Source organism: Polypterus senegalus, chromosome 4 (assembly GCF_016835505.1).
Source record: "Polypterus senegalus isolate Bchr_013 chromosome 4, ASM1683550v1, whole genome shotgun sequence".
In the NCBI taxonomy this organism is placed as follows: Eukaryota; Metazoa; Chordata; class Cladistia; order Polypteriformes; family Polypteridae; genus Polypterus; species Polypterus senegalus.
This window is the reverse complement of record NC_053157.1, coordinates 242,904,340-242,922,615: the sequence shown is the minus strand read 5'-3', so window position 1 is coordinate 242,922,615 and position 18,276 is coordinate 242,904,340. Positions and strand designations below refer to the sequence as shown.

The following is an 18,276-nucleotide window of genomic DNA, read 5'->3' as shown; positions in this document are numbered from 1 at the left end:
TGACTTTATTGTACATAGTGTAAATAAACAGTGTGTTGGGAGCAAAATATGTTGTCCGTCTGTCTGTGCCAGGGCCAGCTTTCACACTGTATAATATAATCAACATATTTTGCTGCATTTCATCTTAAAAATTATATCGTCATCATATGTCATGTCATGCCATGAAAGCTCTTCTCATAAATATTTTCTCATTCCTGCCAGTTTACTATTATTATTATTATTATTATTGAACACATATGTAGAGGAAATGTGTGTCTTATTTTATGTGTGTGACAGGACGGGCGGTAAAGCCTTGAATGAAACTCAGTGTTGATGCTTTGGGTAACACGACAGGTGAGGAGCAGAGAACATTAAACATGTCAGTGACTGCGAGGGATTGTGGGACTGAAGATGGTTTAAGAATACAGAAACGACAAAAAGTTAGGCTTTGAAGAATTCTATTTCCAACAACGATTTACTCTGTTGTGCTGCACTTCAGCAGACTACTTATTAACCCCCCTTTAAAAAGATGCATTCAGGAAATGATGTTGCTCACAAAGTCAGGTGGTTTTTAGAAAGTTTGGCGCCAGATGTGCTTATCCAGCTGCTCCTTCTTGTCAGTACTTGAGTGATCTTTATGTCCACCTCTGGATGAATTCGCAAAGTTTATTTTCAACATATATGTCTTATTAACGCAGAAATCCCGAGGCATTCCCTAAATTGCAGAAGACTCTGTCCATTGCATTGATTCTGTTTTAACGGCAGTTGTGATAAGTTATACAGAGCTCGCTTTTACTCACATTGCTTTTTGGAAGTCAATAATACAAATCAGCTACAGATCTGGGAATCACTGAATAGTAAAAACGTTTAATGAGGAGTGTCGTGCGCTTATACAAGTCGGCTTTGCTGAAGCGTTTCTTAGCCTCTCTGATGTGATCGATATGGGATGACGCTGTATTGTTATAAAACGTGCTGCCTTACGCAAAATATGCTTTTTAATTTGTTACAGATTCTAGGTGGACAAGACTACACAACAAGACACGAGGTGTCACATGCAAATCGTTCATAATATCTCCTAAATGTTTTTATTAACTTACAGACAAGTACATCTTAGCTCTTTTAAAAAGTCCTCCTTTTAAAGCTTTTGCAAGAGACCATACACGAGCCCCTACTAGGATTTAAACTCGCGTCATCACACCTTACAGATGCAGCAGGGCCAGCTACTTTTACGCTTTGAGACAAAGCCGTTCAGCAGATGAGGGGCTAACTAATCGGCTGCTGATTGCGCATCACGCTAGCGTGCCTCAAAATCACGTGACTGGCGATATTCAAACAAGCCTCAGAGCGGAAATTCGAAAGCTTGACAAGTCACTTATCCAGCAGCCCATCACTAGTTTGCTCTTATGAGACCCTCGCGCTCAGACTTCTTCACGGCCACAAGATCAGGCAAAGGTGCAGAAGGTGAGACAAAATCGAACGTGGGGATCGCGTGTGGGTGGGAATGCCAGCAGTGAGGAAGATCGCGACAAGCTGAGAGGCTTTAACAGTGAGGAGGTGCCTGACGCCGCGTGGTTCGCTGTTAAGTGTTGGGGATTGAGCGCTACGTGGAGGAGGCGGTACAGCAAATCGCACCTTCACGAGTTTATTGTGGACTTCCAGTCGGTGTCCCGTGAAATGTAATGCTACATCTGACTTGGTGGAGGCGCGTTAAGTCTGGATTGCTTCTGCTCTCTTCACGCTCGTGCACTTTACCGCGCCGTTTACTGTTCGTCGGGCACGCGCTTGTTCAGCCGCTCGCTCCCGCACGGCCCCGTCGTTCATTTCTGATTTTTCTCGAGCTCTGCGTGTTCTTTGTGTTTTTTCTAGTGATGAGCGAAGTGAAGCCTCACGAAGCATCAAAACGTTTGAATCAATTGTGTCGGAAATCGTATCGAAGCCTTGAAGCATTTGACACTTACCTCTCTAGTGACCCCTCCTGGCCATTTTCATTCAAATTACACAAACTCATGATCCACTTCAATGCAATTGTATCCGGCTGCAGGTCGCAGACTCGGCCTTCCACGCCCCCGGCCTTCCGCGCCTCCTGCCTTCCACACCACGCCCCCAGCATTCGCGTCCGTCCTCTGTCACATCGCTTTCGTTGAAAAACTACTGTAGTAACGTTGATTTACCATGTAACCCTAAAAGACGATATTAATATGACTTCCTGCAATCTCAAGGCAAGAATCCGAGTTTCTCTTTATGGTATTACTCTCGTATTTACTTTGACAAACAAAAAACAGTTTTATAATTTATGAGTCAGGATTCGATATAGCTAAAAGAAGGTGGGTAACATATTTTTAGATTAAGGAAACACCTTACTAAATATGAATGTGGTTGCTCTAACTGCTATTATAATGCATTCTATCATTCAAAATATTTGAAAGTATTTTTATTTTTTTACTAAACGGCATGTCTGACATTATTTCTGGAACCTCGCTCAATATAGGAAAATTCCGTTAATGACATTAATTTATTATGTTACAAAATAAACGATGATCAATAACACAACATAACAATCAACAGGCATGAAAATGAAGGTCTAAACTTTCGAGTTCTCAGTAAAAGAAACTTTTCAAATTGTTTGTATTGAACAGTTATTTAAATGATCCAGCTTATTATACAGTTCATGGGTACCTTCATTTCCATTGTCTGTCTTGAATTGTGTTTTCTTAATTTTGTTCTGCGCTGCTGCTATAATGTTGATAAATTTCAAGTGGAGTTTTTAAACTTTCAAACGTTTACCTGGTTTTTAATTTTAATGCATAATTGTTCTCCCTGGGACCCTTACTTATAAGTATGTACTTATCAAAAAAAGTGAAGCAAATCTCTTAAATTGCTTAATAGATATTATATCGTTTGTTTTTCTAAAGAAATGCAAAAATTTGCATTATTGAAAGTTGCACTTCCGTAAACTGTCTTTTTTATTTATTTTGGAACTGAATTAACAGATTTTAACTTTAAAAATGTTTTGTTTGGGTTAATGCAATAATTACAAATTCATTTTTAGTGATTTTAAATCCTTTAATCGCCATATACCATTTCTTGTATTAGGAATTAGTCATTTGTCGCATACCCCAACTTACTCTCCAAACGGTGATATACTTTTTTGTAAATAAGATTACCGTTATTAGGTCATCGGTCTCACTGCCTGCTCAGATTCTTCTCTTCCAACAGTGTGTTCAGCTGTCTTTGACCACTTTGAGCCTGCGTGTGTCGTCGTCTCTGTTGTCTGATTTGGTGCAATGCCTGAATCCTACAAATTGCCCCCTGGACAGCAGTGTCCCCTCTCGATTAGTTAAGGGTTTTTTGATTCTGTCGGACCGAGTTTTGTTACCTTAATAAATGCTAGCTTGATTTCTGGTTGTGTTCCTGCTGCCTTGAAACACGCTGTGGTGCAGAAACGTATTAAAAAACAAAATAAGGACCCTCTAATGTGTCAAATTTCAGGCCAATGTCTAAACTGCCTTTTTTATCTAAAGTCTTAGAAAAAGTTGTCCTAACTCAAACATTTCTAGATGAAAATAGTATTCTGGAAACATTCCAATCCAGATCCAGATGTTCTTGTATCATTAAAAGAGCCTTGTTAAAGGTTTACAGTGACCTCTTCCCAATTACTAATGCTGGAGATTCTGCCATTCTTGTCCTGCTAGATCTTACCTCAGATTTTGTTGCCGTGGATCTTATGATTCTTATATCCTGCCTTGAACAGTTTTGTAGACATCCAAGGTAATGCCCTTTAATGGTCTAAACCTTATCTAAGAAATAGGAGTGTTTCTATTCATTTGGGTGAGTTCTCATTCTCTGTAGCTCCTCTTACTTGTGCTGTTCCATCCTTGGACCAGTTCTCTTTTTGATAGGCATGTTACCTTTAGGCTCCATTGTTAACAAGTATGGCTTCTCTATACTGATGACACTTAAATATATTTGCCACTAAAATCAAATCGAGAAAATACAGACCCTACATGTGTGCTTGAATGATATAAAAACCTGGATGGCAATGCATCTTTTTAAAATAAATGATAATAAAACTGTGATCATGGTTTCCAAAAGTTAAGAAAGTTTGAGTATCTCTGATGTTGCTTTTGGATCCCTTGCCATATACAGTATGTATCATAAAGCTTCAGTTAGCCCAGGTGTGAGCTATGACAGGTCATCCAAGCTTTTACAACATCTTAATTGGACTATTGCAGTTCTTTGTATGTAGGTGTTGGTCACACCCTGTTACAACACCTACAACTATTCCACAACTTTGCTGTTTGCTTATTGAATGTCTCTCATAAGTGTGGCCATATTTCACAAATACTGACCTCGATTCATTGGCTTCTGGTCCATTTCAGAATTAATTTTAAAATTCTATTTCTTAGAAGGCCCTAATACATCCATCCATGTATCCATTATCCAACCCGCTATATCCTACCTACAGGGTCAGCCAACGCAGGGCTCAAGGCAGGAAACAAACCCTGGGCAAGGCGCCAGTCTACTGCAGGGCACACACACACACACACACACACACACACACACACACACCAAGCAAACACTAGGGATGCCCTAATATAAGGGGTAAAAAAATTCATCAAAGAAAAATATTAAATACTGACATACAGTAAACTGTTGACAATGCCTTTTAAACAAAAACAACAATGGAATCGCCTACTTGTTACACACCCTGTGTTGTTACATCTGTAAATAGTAAAACCTGCCAAACAACGGAAAATACTCAGCTTTTTAATCTGTATTTTAAAAAGTTCCAGTTCAGAAATCTAAACGTCAGTATTGTTTGCAAGCACACTCGTGGCATACACACACTACCTGCATACTTGACACTGTGGACTTCATGACTCTGATGGCAGGCAGCAGGATTCTGTGGTCTCCTTGCTTCTTACAAAGAGGGCACTTGGACTCATTCAATGTAACCAAAGTTGTTTTTATATTCTCTGCCTTTATGGAGAAATGTGACTGTGGAAATCAAGACAAAAATAATATGGAATACTGTAATGTAATTTGGCAGAAAGCGCTAACGTGCTTTTATAAATACCTAACTTAACTGCAGAAAAATAAAGTTAAATAAGAAATTTAACACACGTTAAAGACGACGATAAATATAAATACCTTTCATATTGTACACTAACATTGCAGATTCTCTACATAACATCTCATAAATAAGTGGAAAAGTTAATATAGATTAAATAATATGTCAAATATTAAAAAGAAATAATACAAGGGGTAAAAAATAATTAAAACGATATGGTTAAAAATAGGATATGTCAGTAATGACGATAAACAGAGAACACTTGGATTCGCTATACAGTATATAATCGTACATCTTATTAGTTTTGTTTAATGAATCTAAAGTTTCTTTAAATATACTGAGCTTTTTATTCTGTGAGTCCATACCTGGTTCTGTTGTGTCATTGTTCCGTGTCGGAAAACGTTTTCAGCTCCTTTTCTTTTTCGAATTGGAAAAACTGTACAGCAGCTCTTCTCCTTCTCTTTCTACGGACTGTGGCCGGTTGTGGGGCGGACAGTGGAAGGCAGGAGGCGTGGAAGGCCAAGTCTGCGACCTGCAGCCGGACCCTTCTCTTTCAATGACGTCTGTTCGCTGCTACAGCCTGACAACGAAGAGAAGGGTTCGTCAGCAGCTTCTAGTGTCTGATGTCGAAAAAATATGAATATATATATATATCCATCCATTTTCCAACCCGCTGAATCCGAATAGGGTCACGGGGGTCAGCTGGAGCCAATCCCAGCCAACACAGGAACCAATCCACCGCAGGACACACACAAACACCAAGCACACATTAGGGCCAATTTAGAATCGCCAATCCACCTAACCTGCATGTCTTTGGATTGTGGGAGGAAACCGGAGTGCCCGGAGGAAACCCACGCAGACACGGGGAGAACATGCAAACTCCATGCAGGGAGGACCTGGGAAGCGAATCTGGGGTCTCCTAACTGCGAGGCAGCAGCGCTACCACTGCGCCACCGTGCCGCCCTATATATATATATCTCTAACGCCGACAAGCAGAATGCACTATACGATAGCAAGAGTTAAAATAAGACGCCTCACGCATGGATTCCCGGCTCTTTCAATTAGTATTTACTTTTGCACTGTATCATTATAATCGCTCCTGTTATTAGTGTTATAATTAACCTTCATCTTTTCTTGAGATCACATTTAATAGCCTTAAATGTTTTCTTTGTTCTGACTTAATTAAAACGGAGTATACGGAAAGGTTTATCCCTGTACTTTGCCATGATATAGGTAAGCACATTTGAGAAAGAAAAGGTGAAATCCTTTAAATCACAGATGTTATTATTCGATCAAGTATTGAAACATTTCATTTATTAATACTTTATTATATTTTCTGGAGCACAAAAGTAACGAGTTCGCTATGAAGAAAAGACGCCGTCGCAGTTGTTTGTGACTCAACTGACTAAAGTGGTTGCTTTTCAAATTCTGAGCGTAGTGCCAGCCCGAGTTCGATCAGAATTAAAGACTCATCAAAATTAACAATAATAAAAAAAATGATCAGGAGTGAAATCTTTATAACCAATTTGAACTAAATAATTTTGAGAGATACTGTGGAAGGATCGCATAAGAGATCTGTTCAGGAATCATCACCACTCAAAATCGCCATCAAAATGCGAAGACTAATTGCTGACTGCAGCTCACGTATTTACATGAATTCATCTTCTGCTCATTGCCATTTGACGTCCATGAACCCCTCCCTTGAATAAGGTGATAACAAAGCCACTGTGGTAGATCAGGTTGAATTTGCTCTGCTCCTCCAAACATTCAAAGGTGTCAATCCGGAGCACATCAGAGAGGCTGAGAGACACGGCGCAGATCAGTCACCGACACACAGACACACCCGAGACACTCCAAGGTGAGCAGCGCACATATCAAGGTCGGCATTAAAGATCCTCTTGAGTGCTGAGACAACAAAAAGCAGCGGGATAAACACATCTGGACCTGCTGTTAAAAAAGCATTTGCTTTTAACAGCAGCATCCCTCCCTCGTGAACACATCTTCAAGGTCCGAGCAGGCGATCAGTGAAAAGTTTTTTAGTCACAGCAAAGTGCAATAATAAAACATTTCCTAAAACATATAGTTGTCCAGTCTGTATCATTCCTAAGCAATCTTCCAGTTACAGAGGCGCAATCCCAGTTACTAACGCATTTACCGTGTAGCTCCAGCCCAACACTCAAAGTAAGAACACATTCCAAATGATTAATTTAACATATAAAAATTTAAACCGCTAAACCCGCCGTTGTAAACTACAATAACAGTTGAAATCGTCACTCAAATATATATATATATTTTTTGTTATACACATAAAACAAGACGGCCATTTCCATTTGATATATCTTTACTAGTGTTCTCGCCTTGGTCGCTCCCTTTCCACGTTGGAATTTGCTGTTAAAACAGACACTTTGGTGTAACAATTCACACTCGATGGAAGTGGGACCCGAACACACGTATGCCTTATTATGAAGCGGTAACGCTACCGCTGCACCACTGTTTCCTGCAGAGTGGATGTATATAATGTATGTTTTTTTATGTATGTATGAATGTAATGAAGATGAAAACAATTATATATAGATGTATACTCTATGACATACGTTCAGTGTTGCATGACTAGTTTTTTCCTTTTTCCTCTAAAGGCGTAATTGGCAAACTTTATTAAAGTGGCTGTGGAAACTGGCCCGGACACAGACAGGCAGACACGTCAATGTCGCCCAACACACGTTTATTGCTCATATCTACAGTGCCACACAACCCCAAAGTCCTGGCCAAAACACAATGCCTTTCCTTCTTCAAGCCGCCTCCTTGCCTCTCCAGTGCTGAGGTTCAGGGCTCCAAAGGCATAGGGGCGCGCCCTGACGGTGATCACGGGCCCCTACAGAGTTGAGCCTCAAAGCTCTGTACCCATGGCCCCCAAAGGTACCAGGGTGGTTGCCCCCACATGGTCTGGGGAAGGCATAAGCCTTCCTCCGGTCCTTCTGGGCATCCCAGCTGGGTTGTCCCCCCAGACATCTCTGACACTTCCACACCGCCAGCGAAGACCCGTTGGGTGGAGTAGCACATCCCACAAGGGCACCGTACCCCCGAAGTGGGTCCTATTCCTGAAGCGCCAGGGTACGGTCCGGCACCCTGGGGCCAACTCCTTCGGCACACCCTCCGAGGTTTCTGTGCCCTTTTGATCAGAGCAGCTTGCACCTCTGTAGCCTCTGCCAGCTGTGGCAGTGCCCCATCGCCAACAAAGAGCCGCCCAGTGAAACGTCCCGTCCCGCGAGAGCAAGTCCTACTGCGCGTCCAGGGCATCCCTCTATGCTGTGCACTGGCAACACTCCGACCGGCACCCCGGAACTTGCCTTTTCAACACCCCCTCTACGGGTTCCTCCAGCTCACGCAGGGCCGTTGATAAGCACAGAAAGCCAGTTGGCGATTGACTCACCTGACTGTCAGTCATGTCTACCAACTGCTTCCTGTGGAGCCTCTCCTCTGGCCCAATCGGGTCCTTCTCCGCCATGAGACGGACATTCCTTGGTCCCGCCTCCATCCAATCATTGGCAGAGACACAAGACACACCTTCCAATCCTGTGCCTGTCTCGGGGAAGGACTTCCGGTCCGCGGCCATCTTGGCTCCTCTTCTCCTGGTGCGCTGACAAGCCCGTGCTGTTTCGAGCTGCAGCATCTCCTCTTTCACAGCGTCTCTTGCTGCCGCTGTGCTGTTGAGGCCTCGCAGACCTGCAAGCGCCTGCCACTGACGCGGATCTGGGCAGCCCCTGTCTGCTAAACACAAAACACACGCGGCCCCACAAGGCCAGTTGCCAGCAAGCAGGGAACTTACCTCCTGGATCCCATCTGTCCAAGGAAATGCCTGCTGCACTCCTGTAATGTCCATCGTTCATACTCCTCACCAGGTGAGAACACTCCGGCCGCGGTCCAGTGGTGGTCCATGGGGTACGTTGTTTCTCTCCGGGGCTGTGTGCACGCCACTCCTGTGGCACGTGGGTGGGCTCCCCTGCTGCGCCGGGCCGTCCACAATGATATTTTTACTGCCAGGTCCCTGCCTTGTAATAGGCGGAGCATCCTGCCAACTACGCCAGTGTGTAACGAGCCCCGGACACAAACAGGTAGACATGTTTAAATGTACCACCACATGTTTATTGCACACATCTACAGTGCCCCACAACCCCAAAGTCCTGGCCACAACACAATATCTTTCCTTCTTCAGGCCACCTTCTTTGCCTCTCCACCAAGACCTTGTCCTCTGCACTCCCGACTCCAGCCATCATATGAAGGGAGGCGGCCCCTTTTATAATCACCTGGACGTGCTCTAGGTGTTTCCCGGTGTGGCGGAAGTGCTGAGGTCCAGGGCTCCAAAGGCTTAGGGGCCCCCCACTGGCGGTGACCATGGGCCCCTACAGGGTTGAGCTTCAAAGCTCTGTACCCGTGGCCCACAAAGGTACCAGGGCGGTCGCCCCCACATGGTCTGTAGAAGGAGTAAGCCCTCCTCTAGTCTTCCTGGGCGTCCCGGCCGGGTCACCCCCCCAGCCATCTCCGACATGGTGTTGCATGATGTAACTTTACAAGGCGCGTTCAGGTTTCGTTTCCAGAAGTTTGTCTCATACTGAGGCTTGTTAGAAATAATTTAAATAATTTCATTTTTTTTATTTTCTTATCACGAAAGATGCTCGTGTGGTTTCACTGTAACAGGGAGACTGCGATTTGTTTAATGGGAAATAAAAAATACAAACATTACACAAGCTAGTGCTGCCGGAGGGACACAGTAAAATCTACAGCTGACATGGCATTACAGTTTTTTGTGATATTTATAACGGTATTGTTTTATTTAATGTCTTTTATCCTTTACAACTACTTTCAGTACTTCTATGTACTTTTATTCTTTTCCTTACTATAGATAGCCATGTTAAATAAAGAACAGGACTCAAGCCAATTGGGCTGTTTATGTTGGACCATGTGAAGCCATAAAATTAAAAATATGAAAGCTGCCGAGCTCAGCAGAGCCGCAACTTGACTATTATGGGCTGGAGCTCAACTGTCTCTCCTCATTGTTTAAAGTGACAGTGCCACCTCAGAGACCTTGGTGAGCAGATTCTGATGACCATGATGGTGAATCCCTGTTGAGCCCACTCCTATCTTGCCTCTCAGACCCTTGTGCCACTAGGTGTGCTTTAGGTACGATTCCTGCTGAAGTCTCTTTTTAAAGGGCATATCCATCTTGTGGTTTTCCACCTCCTCAAATGCTCCATTTTCTTTTTCAGCTGCTTATCTCTTCCTGCTTTGCTGACTTGGCTGATATCTCTGTGATTTCCACACACAAGTCCCATAGTTGTAGTTCATTAGTTTCTGGTTCAAGTTGCAGATTATCTACACTTGATATGTCAACAGACCCTTCTGTGTCAGCAATGTTGTCAGAATCAGTAAACTCTGGAATATGTGCTCCACTGACACACTCCTAGTGGTGCCTTCTAGGGTGGGTGGTCTGTCCACAAGAACACAAGGAAGATTTGGATTTCGGTCAAATACTGGCAGATACAAGCTGTACCCATAAATATTGTGCATGGTATTCTTTACCATTAATGCCCCGTGGCACTAATCTGGCACTAACCAGTCACATCCAATATTCTTTATCACTTTCTGTATAATTTCTGTCAGTGTCTGATTGTGTCTCTCAGGTAGTCCATTACCCCAGGGATTGTATGCAGCGGTGGTCTTTGTTTCAATGTTAAAATTCTCTGCCATCTTTCTGATTCCCCACCATTATCACTTAAGTAGTTTCTGAGGAGCTCCATGTACTCTTATCTGAGAACGAATGAATGAATTGTGTAACAATTTCTGATGGTCTCTTTGTCTTTACAACACTTCCTGCATTGAAAATTGTGAATGTGTCAATGATGAGAAGACCCCGTACTCCTGATTGACTTTCATGTCACTCTGTAGCCAACAAAGCCCTAAATATGACGGCTTTAATAGACCTGCCATTGCTGTGTCCAAACATGATGATGCCGTGTAGATAAAGTGTTGTCATATCTACCTGGTGGTACTGAAATGTATGCCAATTCCCTTTAATGAATGTCTGTAATGCACTTTGATCACATCTGAATTGTTTAATTTGTAATTTTAAACTGCGAGGCAGAGGAGGAAATCAAGAAAATTGACCCAAATCTTATGGAGGGCACTGTGAACCTGAAATGTGCTCATTATTTCAACTGATTTTATGAAGTTAATTCTCCCACTTTTATGTTCACAGGGCTTTCCCATTTCACTTGGCCATACACTGAGGCATCTAATGGCCTCCAGCTCAGGGCTGTCCATGTGAGAAGTGAATCTGAGAAGAGAAGGGCAGACACTTGAGAGAGAAGAGTTTGCCACAGAGCATGGCCTCTGCCAAAGAAGATAGTGCTGATGAAAGAATGGTGGACATTAAAGAAGACAAGTGTGAGTGGCTCACACCAGAGGATGTGCGTGTGAAGCTGGAGGATCACGAAGAAAGATTTTCAGTTTTTAAAGAGGAGGAGAAGTGCAAGGAGTTGACTGCTGCCATTAAAGCTGAGGATTTGAATGACTTCTCCATTGGTCTTGAACTTCAAAAGTATGAAACTGAGGATATTTTCAAGCAAGAGGCCTGTGAAGAATCTCCATCCAGTTTACAGCCCTGGTCCACTAATATGGGACGACTGGCAATGAAGGAGAATTCTGCAGAGCTGAAATCAGAGTTATCAGAGTCTGAAGAGAAAATCACCAAGGAAAATGGGAGAGAAAGAGAAGAGTCAACTGGGAGTGTTGGAATAAGTGAGTAATGTGATTAAATATAAAAGAGAGAGAGCATTTATAAATTCTAATGGTGGGTGCTTTGATGGTTTTTAGACGATTTTAAATGAGAGTTGAAAACATGGTTAATTAAACTTGGATAAAGACCACCTGATCAGGTGCGTGATAACAAACAATAGTTTACGTAATAAATGATAAATTAGAAAAACTTGGGTGAATAAGGAAAAATCTAAAGTGTTGAGCGAATGAATTGAACATCATGAAGATCTGACTGAAGATGTGATGTATGTTAGGCCAACAGCGCATTACGTTCAATGAGAATATCAAAAGTCATATTTTGTTATAGACATTTGTATTTATTAAATTATGTGGCAGTTAAGGGAGAAATGTCCGCAAAAAGAAATAAATAACTAAAAATCTAAATAACAGTGAATTTGCTCAAGCCAGTGCCCACCTAATATGTGCCTCATCTTTCTAATGGTAATCTTGTGCACTTTTACATTAACATTGACAAGAGCTACCTGTACGAGCCATGATGACATTCAGGGGGTCTCAGGGTCTTCTTTCAGTATCTTGTGTTCTGCTCTCAGCCTGAACTTGCTGGGGCAGCATGGCCTGGACAAGTTGGCAGTGGTGTGAAGTCTTCACCTGATGATGATCTTGGGCCCTTCCGTCTCCCACAGTCGCATCTGGTGAATTTGGAGTCACCACTCCATTTCACCTGAATGTTTTTGGGGATGAGGGGAAAAACCAGAATAACTAGAAACGCCATTCAGAGCCCCTTTGTAGAACAACTGTGGGCAAGATTTGATCTCCGTACACCTGAACAATAAAGCAGCTGTGCTAAACACTGTGCCCCCCTAACACAAGCGGATATATTTGTGTGTTTATTTTTTAGGCCAGATTAGGTTATAGAGGATGTAAATATCATCACATACATTACAATTAAGAAGAGAAAACCCAAATTCAAACACATTATTGGGTAGAGAGGATCTGATCAAAGTCTTTTAGGATCTGCTGATATCAAAAATAATAATACTGTTTTTCTTTTTTTTTCTTTGTAATAATAAATGTATTTTTAGCCATGCGTAAACTTCACGTTCCATAATAAATTTCTACTGCTTACAGTAGTACAAGGGTGTTGTACTGTGTTAGCCATTATCAATTTAGAGAAAAGCCAAGCAAAATGACACCTTTTATTGGCTAACTAAAAAGATTACAATATGCAAGCTTTCGAGGCAACTCAGGCCCCTTCTTCAGGCAAGATGTAATCTGAGAAGGGGCCCGAGTTGCCTCGAAAGCTTGCATATTGTAATCTTTTTAGTTAGCCAATAAAAGGTGTCATTTAGCTTGGCTTTTCTCTACTGCATACAGCATACACAAAGAACATTTACCCATAATGCACACATAATAGAACAAAAACAAGCTGAACAAAACAAAAGGCATGTCTTAATCAAACTCCACATTTCTAATCAAATTAAATGTTCAATTAGATATTTGAACCCGTCAACTATGACGAGAAGAAAACAAGACAGTCTTGGTGAACGCTTCAGTTTCTTATCTATGAATATAAGCATCTCTGCCTGGTCTGAGGACAGTCTGGTCCTCCTGTCATCCACGACGTGTGCTGCCATACTAAACAGACCCTCGCTGTCCCCACTCGTATAAGGAGGGCACAAGTAAGACGATGACTTTTATTGGTCCTCCAGAAAGCCAGTGGCCCAGCATCTCTTGTGGTATAAGGTTCACATTGATAAAGATTCACCTCTTATGCTGCGGACTCAAATATCGTTTTTATCTTTATTGATAATTTCTTCATAAATTCTCTTGGCTATCATCTGTTGCTCCAAGTGCATCTTTGTGGTTGAGACACCGCACTAAGCAGTTCATGTGTTTGAGATTTGTAATCATCTGTGGAATACATGTCCTTGTACCATTGTTTAATTTGGGGAGAAAATTAATATGATAATAATATTGGTTACAGAATTCATAATTGTATAATGACTATTCACACTCAATGCTTATTATGTATAAGTAGTATTATTTATGTCTAAAAACTAGGCTTATACCATTCTACCCAACAAGCCAATGAGAGGGCTGATTACAATTTCTAACTAAACGACGTCCACTTGATAACATTTTATATTTATATTCCAGCTTGGTAAAACTCTGCTTCCCTTTCCTGCCATCTACCTACAAATTCACTGAAAGGTTAATCAAAAGGATTTTAGTCAAAAAATCTAATGCCTGGTTAATTAATTATACAATTAAATCGGTTAACAAACACTCACTGGCAGATAGAATTGTGGATCTAAATGATCTAGAAGGTGACATCTTTCAGAACAGAAAGTGGTTGGCTGTCCAGGCTTACAAATTCCACTGTTTTGCTGTCACAGTAAGTCTTTGGCGTTCTTGCTGTCATTATTATAAGGTTGAGTTTTCTAAGTGCTGCCATTATTGGAGGCTGAGTGAGAGTAGGCGACTGAGCTAGACTAAGCTTGCTGGTCACCTCAGCCTTTGAACAGCTCGTTCTTCACACCAGTCCCTTGTGTGTTGACTTCTCAGATGCTGAACCAGATTTGTATTGTTGAAAGTGTTATCTGGTATTCCTCCATAACTGACTTCTTTTTGCACATATATTACAAACCACAAATTTGTTATCTCTTGTAAGAAGGCAATAAAACTGTTTGACTGTCGAGGACGTGTTTCTTTATTTTGGTAATGCTGGAACTTTGTCATGCATGCTTTTTATCATTCAAGATCAGATGATAAGATCAGCTAATTTGCTCATTATTGGTCAAGTCATTTGGAGTGAAATTTAGCTGATTTTGATTTGTGATCAATTGATCAGATCAGGCCTGTCTTTCACATATGAGACAAAGTTGGAGAAATTGAACAGATAGCAGCAGAAAATGTAAAGACCACATATGGAGTGGCTAGACCATAAATGGCACCTCAGTGTGAGGAAGAAACTCCAACCAGTGTGCCACCACTTTACTTGTACTATGTCATTTATTTTAAAAGGCGGGAAGTGCTTAGGAATTTGGACATCAAACCCTTAAGTTGCAGGTCCAAATTCAGCTTTTGACACCATTTGACCTTGAGCAAGTCACGCGACCTGTCTTTGCTCCAGTTTGAAGAACAATAGAAATGTAACCAATCGTGTCTCAAATGTTGTTAATCACCTTGGATCAACATGTCAGGAAAATAATAATTATAATAAAAATTTAAATATTTGTGTTATTTCAGATTTACAAAAGAATGGCAGCTTCTCTCCACCTGCATTTGGTCAGCCATCTCCTCAATACAAAAAGAAAGGAATGAAGAAATCAGCAAGAGGATCAGAGAACCTGACAGCAGCCTTTTTACAGTACAGTTCTCTCCCTGCTACTAGAGCAACACAGACAGAAGCCATCCAAACTGATAGACAAGTGGAGAAAGAAATCCAAATTCATACTGGAAAAAAATGTGTGGAATGTGGCAAACAATTCACATACAAAAGTGATCTTAATGAGCATATGAAGATTCACACAGGAGAAAAAATATATTGTTGTCATGAATGCGGTAAGTCCTTCTCAAGGAGAAGCCATCTTCATGACCACAGAAGTATCCACACAGGAGAAAAACCTCATTGCTGTTCAGAATGTGGTAAGTCATTCTCATGTAGAAGCCATCTTTAGAGGCACAGAAGAATCCACATAGGAGACAAACCTCATTGTTGTCCAGTTTGTGGTAAGTCGTTCTCATGGAGAAATGATCTTCAGAACCACAGAAGAATCCACACAGGAGATAAACCTCATTGTTGTCCAGAATGTGGCACGTTGTTCTCAAGCAGAAGCCATCTTCAGAGGCACATAAGAATCCACACAGGAGAAAAGCCTCATTGTTGTCCAGAATGTGGTAAGTCATTCTCATGTATAAGCTATCTTCACACGCACATAAGAATCCACACAGGAGAAAAACCTCATTGTTGTCCAGAATGTAGTAAGTCGTTCTCAATGAGATGCAATCTTCAGAAACACATAAAAATCCACACAGGTTAAAAACCTCATTGCTGTTCAGAATGTGCCGAACAATTTTCTGACGAATGCAATTTTCAAACACACGCAGACATTTATACTGGACAGAAGCCATATTGCTGTTCACAATGTGGAGAAAAGTTTTAAACATTAGCTCTTTTCAAGTAAACACACAAACTCCCACTACAGCAAAAATGCAGTATGTATGTTTTGAATATGGGAAATGTTATACAAGCCAGAAAGGTCTTTATCCACATGCCATAATCCATACTGAATACAAATCTAATTTATGTTCTGAATGTGAGAAATGATTGATATTTTTAAGCATACTTCAGTGCCACATCAGAACTCATACTGGAGAGAAACCTTATTGTTGTCCTGAATGTGATAAGCAGTTCTCACAACAAAGCACCATAAAGAGTCACATCAGACTTCACACCGTAGTGAAACCTCACCTTTGCTTGGAATGTGGCAAACAATTTTCACGCCTCAGTCATCTTTATAATTTATGAAGAAGTCATACTGGAGAGAAGCCTTACAGTTGTACTGAATGTGGAATGTGATTCTTCTATAATAATTTTCTTCACAATCATAAAATAATTAATTCTGGTAAGAAACAAGGCTGTTGTGACTTATCTGAGTAGCAATGAACTTGTACTGTCTCTGGGATGTCATCTGATGGCTGATGCCTGGGCTGAGTGCAGACAGCCGTTCTTAACCCTGATAATGAAGAAGTCATTTAGTTACGTCAGCTGACAGCCAATGCTGTCCAATCAGATACTGGGGAGGGACAGTCGAGAAGGACAGGAGACTAAAAAGAGAGTCGTCGCATGACAGACCAATGCAGAGAGGCTTTATTAGACTTTTACACTAATTTAAGGTTAACATTTATAAACGAAAAGTGTCTTTACAAACCAAACACATTCATCAGCTGTGTGTTAAAGGTGAGTCCAAAAGTGGGAATTTAAGAAGATCAAAATACAAATAAAATGAAACATTCAGGGTTCAAAGAGAAATGCATAAGACGGGAAGAGGGATTCACAACAGCATGCTAGGGTTAGCACGGGGGACCACAGTTGTGACGAATATCAATTAATGTATAGAAGGAATATTATTTATAATAATAATTTCATGAGAAATGGGACATTATAATGTATGCAGAACCCAATGAAAATGAAATGAACTGATTTTATTGTCATAAAATAGAAAAAATGAAGAGAAAGCAGAAAACACACAGGGATCTCTGCTGAATGAGCTGATCATTTTATAAATTAACCGAAAAATATACGGGATATTACTTTGCTACATGTCAGTATATACTGGGGTGCTGTGTGAAGGACGTTTTATACTCCAAATGTGTTGGTTCAGGTTTCAGTTTGAGGACATCACAGAAAAGGCAAACACTAACTGAAGACAACAGAAAAAAGCTGATTGGTGGAAAGAACTGTCAGTCACTCCTGAGTGGACTGTTGAGGACAGCCGTGGCATGCAGACTTCAGAGTTCATGTGTTTTTAATTTCAAATCTGTGATCATGCACTGAATAAGTCTGTTATTTATCAGTTAGCATGTTCTGAAACTGTAATGTCATCACAAAGATCACACAAACACGTAATGTGGTATTTGTGATCAATCACTTTTGTTGATTTTTATAGCACCATTCATCAGCCCTGTATAGAGTCCCACTTCCAGATCGGCAACCCCACTGCACCCCGTATCACATTTGGAGTTTGGGACTGGAGCACAAAGTGGATGGCACTCTGAGAAGGACAGACTTGTAATACGTGAACAAAGCCAGCTGCCCTCCCTGGTCTGTCTTCATTCAGAAGGACTCACCTGAGTGGTGGGATTGTTCTGCGGCGCTCCTGTTAGCTGGCATTTCATCAGCTTGCTTTCTGCGTTTCATCAGATAAACAGAAGAGTTAATCAAAGATGAGCCAGGCCTGTTACAATGTGAACGTTCTTGACATTTTGTTTTACTTTAAATATTTTTTCTACTTCTTTACTTTGAGTTCTTGGAGGCCTTGTACATTAGAGATTATTAATACATGAGCATTTGGTGTTAATAATGAATTGACAATTAATAAACTGTTTTTATTGCTAATTTGTAAGTGTGTCCTGTTGCCATTTTGTAGCTTTATCCTTCTTGACTGTGTTGGTAGGACGTGTTGCACTGTTGCCTCCCTAGAATTAAGTGCCACATCACCGACGCTCTGTCTCACACCCTTCATCACACGTGAGGCACAATCCAAGATTGCAGCTCCAACTGTTAATCCCATTCCCTGCTTTGCCAGTCCTTTGGCTGTGTGTGTATTGAGGTGTATGTCTGAAGCAAACCTCTCCTCAAGGAGTCTACAGCACCGGTGAGATGAAGAACTTGACACTTTCGGTTTAGACATAAAACTGAGAATACCTTGTACTGGATATGCTGTAGA

The 18,276-nt window shown here is 41.3% G+C and overlaps 1 protein-coding gene across 1 annotated transcript in view; it reads left to right on the top strand.

Annotated features, from left to right (window-relative positions):
• The window catches only part of LOC120528368 (tigger transposable element-derived protein 1-like), an 86,025-nt gene extending 68,093 nt beyond the window's left edge, over positions 1-17,932 (top strand). The window contains exons 2-3 of the mRNA XM_039752520.1: positions 11,304-11,845; positions 15,074-17,932. Coding sequence (XP_039608454.1) covers positions 11,431-11,845; positions 15,074-15,504 — 846 coding nt within the window. The 5' untranslated portion in view covers positions 11,304-11,430 and the 3' untranslated portion in view covers positions 15,505-17,932. The remainder of the gene's footprint in view (positions 1-11,303; positions 11,846-15,073) is intronic.
• Positions 17,933-18,276: the final 344 nt, after the last annotated feature.